Source organism: Penaeus japonicus, unplaced genomic scaffold (assembly GCF_977035675.1).
Source record: "Penaeus japonicus unplaced genomic scaffold, GWHDUDI00000001_assembly GWHDUDI00000006, whole genome shotgun sequence".
Classification (NCBI taxonomy): domain Eukaryota; kingdom Metazoa; phylum Arthropoda; class Malacostraca; order Decapoda; family Penaeidae; genus Penaeus; species Penaeus japonicus.
Genome location: NW_028234408.1, coordinates 50234324 through 50239323, shown reverse-complemented (window position 1 = coordinate 50239323; position 5000 = coordinate 50234324). Strand labels below are relative to the sequence as shown.

Here is a 5000-nt window from a genome sequence, read left to right as displayed (position 1 = left end):
AAGTAACACGATACAAGCCCTAGATAAGAGTTTTGATAAGCCCCTCGCCTAAATAAACAAACAGCTGACCCAAACCACGCGCCGCGGTGCAAAGTAAACAAAAACAACAAGATAACAACGCCCATGTCTTTCTATCTGCTTTATCACAATTTGTGGCTCCTAAAGGAGCCGATGTTGGTAGAGGAGGCAGGTAAACCGTGCAACCTTCTAATTTACTTGGAGGAGGTGTACTTGGTGACAGCCTTGGTGCCCTCACTCACAGCGTGCTTGGCCAGTTCTCCGGGCAGCAACAGCCTGACGGCGGTCTGGATCTCCCGGCTGGTGATGGTGGAACGCTTGTTGTAGTGTGCAAGGCGGGAAGCCTCAGCTGCAATGCGCTCAAAGATGTCGTTCACGAACGAGTTCATGATGGACATGGCCTTGGAGGAGATACCGGTGTCGGGGTGGACCTGCTTCAACACCTTGTAGATGTAGATGCTGTAGCTCTCCTTCCTCCTGCGCTTCTTCTTCTTATCACCCTTGGTGATAGACTTTTGGGCCTTACCGGCCTTCTTGGCAGCCTTTCCGGAAGTTTTGGGTGGCATCACGGTGGTTGTACCTTGAGTAAATACTGATAAGAATTTTTCCTTATATGTGCCGACACGGGCGCCAGCCTCAGGTGAGTGAGCCCCAGCTAGTGGCTCAACGGGCGTGCGAAGCGTTGCCATCTAACGCTATCGGTAAGTTTCAACGGTGGGCGCCTATAAATAGGTAAGCTCTGGATTTTGATTGCAAGGTTTTTGAGATACCTATAAAGCAAGCATCATGTCAGGTCGTGGAAAGGGTGGTAAGGTCAAGGGAAAGTCAAAGTCCCGCTCGAGCAGGGCCGGCCTTCAGTTTCCTGTAGGTAGGATTCACCGCCTTCTGCGTAAGGGAAATTACGCTGAACGTGTCGGAGCAGGTGCCCCTGTGTACCTGGCTGCCGTCATGGAATACCTGGCTGCTGAGGTTCTCGAGCTGGCAGGTAACGCCGCCCGTGACAACAAGAAGACCCGTATCATCCCCCGTCACTTGCAGCTGGCTATCCGTAACGACGAGGAACTCAACAAGCTCCTCTCTGGTGTGACCATTGCCCAGGGTGGTGTCCTGCCTAACATCCAGGCTGTGCTCCTCCCCAAGAAGACTGAGAAGAAATAAATCTTTCTCTCGGTTGCCTCTTTTCAACAACATCGGCTCCTTTCGGAGCCACAAAATCTCCCTAGAGATGTAATTGACTACTCTATCAATCCCAAACTAATAAACTAGCTACTCAACCTCAAACCCCAAGCCCAAATGCATAGATTGCAATATCAATGTCATATTCTTCAATAACATTGTCATTATACTCAACTTATCAACAACTCACCGATGCCCCCACACCATACTAAGTGCCAATCAACTAATCAACTAATTTACTTATCATCCACCCAAAAGCAATTCAAAATTCCAATATCAGTGTTCATAAAGAATGAGAAAGAGAGAGAGAATCAAAGCGAAAGAACACAAAGAGAGAGAGAGAGAGAGAGAGAGAGAGAATCAATGCGAAATAGAGAGAGAGGGAAAGAAGAAGAAGAAGAAGAAGAGGAGAGAGAGAATCAATGCGAAATAGAAAGAGAGGGAAAGAAGAAGAAGAGAGAGAGACTCAAAGCGAAATAGAGAGAGGGAAAGAAGAAGAGAGATAGAAAGGAGAGAGAGAGAGAATCAAAGCGAAAGAAAACATAAAAGAGAGAGAGAGAGAGGGAAAGAAGAAGAAGAAGAAGAGAGAGAGAATCAATGCGAAATAAAACAAGAGGGAGATAAGAAGGAGAGAGATAATCAATGCGAAATAGAGAGAGAGAGGGAAAGAAAAGGAGAAGATAGAAGAAGGAGAGAGAGAGAGGGAAAAAAGAAGAAGAGAGATAGAAAGAAGGAGAGAGAGAGAGAGAGAGAGATGGGGGGGGGGGAAGAAGAAGAAGAGAGAGAGAAACAAAGCGAAAGAAAACATAAAAAGAGAGAGAGAGAGAGGGGGAAAGAAGAAGAGAGATATAGAGAGGGGGAAAGAAGAAGAAGAAGAGAGAGAGAATCAAAGCGAAAGAAAACATAAAGAGAGAGAGAGAGAGAGAAGAGAGAGAAGAAGAAGAGAGAGAGAGAGAGGGGGAAAGAAGAAGAAGAAGAGAGAGAAGGAAAGAAGAAGAAGAAGAGAGATAGAAAGGAGAAAGGAGAATCAAAGCGAAAGAAAACATAAAAGAGAGAGAGAATTAATGCGAAATAGAGAGAGAGGGAAAGAAGAAGAAGAAGAAGAGAGAAGAGAGAGAAAGAGAGAGAGAGAGAGAGAGTCAAAGCGAAAGAAAACATAAAGAGAGAGAGAGAGAATCAATGCTAAAAAGAGAGAGAGGGAAAGAGGAAGAAGAGAGAGAGAATCAATGCGAAATAGAGAGAGAGGGAAAGAGGAAGAAGAGAGAGGGAAAAAGAAGAAGAAGAGAGATAGAAAGAAGGAGAGAGGGAAAGGAGAAGAAGAAGAAGGAGAGAGGGAAAGAAGAAGAAGAAGAAGGAGAGAGGGAAAGAAGAAGAAGAAGAAGAGGGGAGAGGGAAGAAGAAGAAGAAGAGGGGAAAGAAGAAGAAGAAGAAGAAGAAGAGAGAGGGAAAGAAGAAGAAGAGAGGGAAAGAGGAAGTAGAAGAAGAAGAAGAAAAAGAGAGAGAGTCAGAGCGAAACAAAGCATAAAGAGAAGGAGGCAGAGAGAGAGAGAGAGGAAAAGAAAGAGAGAGAGAGAGAAGAAGAAGAAAGAATGAAAGAAAGAAGAAGAAAGAAAGAGAGACAGAGAGAAACAAAGCATAAAAAGAGAGAGAGAGAGAGGAAAAGAAGGAGAGAGAGAGAGAGAGAGAGAGAGAGAGAGAGAGAGAGAGAGAAAAGGAGAGAGAGAGAGGAGAAGAGAGAGAGAGGGAGAGAGAGAAAGAAAGAAAGATAGAAAGAGAGAGAATCAATGCGAAATAGAGAGAAGAGGAAGGAGAAGAAGAAGAGAGAGGGAAAAGAAGAAGAGAGAGGGAAAAAAGAAGAAAAAAAAGAGAGAGAAACAGAGAGAAACAAAGCAAAAAAAAGAGAGGCAGAGAAAGAGGAAGAGAAGGAGAGAGAGAGAAAGAGAGGGAGAGAGAAAGAGAGAGAGAAAAAGAAAGAAAGAAAGAAAAAAAGAAAGAAAGAGAGAGAGAGAAAAAAAGAGAAACAAAGGATAAAAAGAGAGAGAGGGAAAGAAGGAGAGAGAGAGAGAGAGAGAGAGAGAGAATCAAAGCGAAACAAAGCATAAAAAGAGAGCGGCAGAGTGAGAGGAAAAGAAGGAGAAAGAGAGAAAGAGAGAGATAGGGAGAGAGGAGAGGAGAGGGAGAGAGAAGAGAAGAGAGAGAGAAGAGAGAGAGAGAGAGAGAGAGTGAAGAGAGAGAGGAAGGAGAGAGAGAGAGAGAGAGAGAGAGAGAGCATAAGATCAAATCAAGAAAATATAGTATAAATAAATAAAAGGGCGGGGGCATAGACAGAAAAAAAGTAAAACGCGAAACCACCAAAAGAAGAAACAATAGTAAACCGTACAAGTGATAGCAGAAAGAGAAACTATAAACGAAACAAAATAAAACGATAGAACAACAAACAAAGAAGACAAGACACGAAAAAAAAAAAAGAAAGACCACCAAGGAAGAGGGACGAAAGGGAAAAGAAAAAGGAAAAGAAGACGAGAGGGAAGAAGAAAAAAAAAAAAAAAAAAAAAAAACAGGGGAAAGAAAGAAAATCGGAGGAAAAAGAAGGAAACCAAAAAGTAAGAGAATCAAAGAAAAAAAAAAAAGAGCGAAGAGAACCATAAACACAAGAAAAAAAAAGAAAAAGAAAAAAAGAAGAGAAACAACATCAACACAATAGACATGATAAATAACGAGTAATAAAAAAAGGAAAAGTGATCAAATCAAAAGAACAAAACAAAACAAGGAAAAAGACTGAAAGAAAGAAACACGATCACACACTAAATGCAAAAAAAAAAAAAAAATAAATGATTAGAAATAAATAAATGAATAAAATAAATGCGAACACCAAGGAGAAGGGACAAAGGAAGAACAAGAAAAAGAAGAAGAAATAAAGGAAGACGAAGGGGTAGAGGAAAAGACAAAGAAAGAGGAAAAAGAATAAGAGCAAGCAATCAAGGAATCATTAACACAGTAACGAAAAAAGGTACAATTCATCAGTCAAATGAAACATTGTCGATGTTGAAAATAGAATAAGCGGGAGGAAAGAAAATGAGTGACAATAAAGCGAGAGCGGGGGATGGAGGGCGGACGAGAGGGAGGGAGAGGAACAAGATAAAAATTGAACGAATAAGAAAAAGGAGGAGGAGGAGGAGGAGGAGGATGAAGAGGAAGAGAAAGAGAAAAAGAAGAGGAGGAAGAAGAAGAAGAAAAAGAAGAGGAAGAGGAAGAAAAAGAAGAAGAAGAGGAGGAGGAAGAGATGGAGGAATATGATAAAAGAAAGAACAGAAAAATGATGAGAACAAGAGGGATGGTGATGGTGAGGATAAGGATGAGGATGAGAATGAAAAGAAAGGACGAGTAAAAGTAAAGGAATATGAACAGTCAGCATAATTAAGCAAACGAACTATACCTTAAATGATCAAACTCTGTATACGAAATAAACACAAAGCAATCTGTACGCCCTCTTGTACGCCACGAAAAAGAGTTGAGTATTTGTTAAAAAGCTCTCTGAGAGAGAGAGAATCAAGGCTAAAAAGAGAGAGAGGGAAAGAAGAAGAAGGAGGGAGAGGGAGAGAGAGAGAGAAGAGAGGAGAGGGAGAGGGAGAGAGAGGAGGGGAGGAGAGGGAGAGAGAGAGAGAGAGAGAGAGAGAGAGAGAGAGAGAGAGAGAGAGAGAGAGAGAGAGAGAGAGAATCAAAGCGAAAGAAAACATAAAGAAAGAGAGAGAGAGCGAGAAAGGGAAAGAAGAAGAAGAGAGATAGAAAGAAGGAGTGAGAGAGAA

The 5000-nt window shown here is 42.0% G+C and overlaps 1 protein-coding gene across 1 annotated transcript; it reads left to right on the top strand.

Annotated features, from left to right (window-relative positions):
- The first annotated feature begins 723 nt into the window (after positions 1–723).
- LOC147471745 (histone H2A-like) lies at positions 724–1232 on the top strand. Its single transcript, XM_086537553.1, has one exon. The coding sequence runs from the start codon at positions 805–807 to the stop codon at positions 1174–1176; it is 372 nt and encodes a 123-aa protein (XP_086393679.1). The 5' UTR covers positions 724–804; the 3' UTR covers positions 1177–1232.
- Positions 1233–5000: the final 3768 nt, after the last annotated feature.

What these genes read in the sequence shown, in the direction of transcription:
- LOC147471745 (XM_086537553.1), top strand. Translation starts at nt 805, where the DNA reads ATGTCAGGTCGTGGAAAGGGTGGTAAGGTCAAGGGAAAGTCAAAGTCC.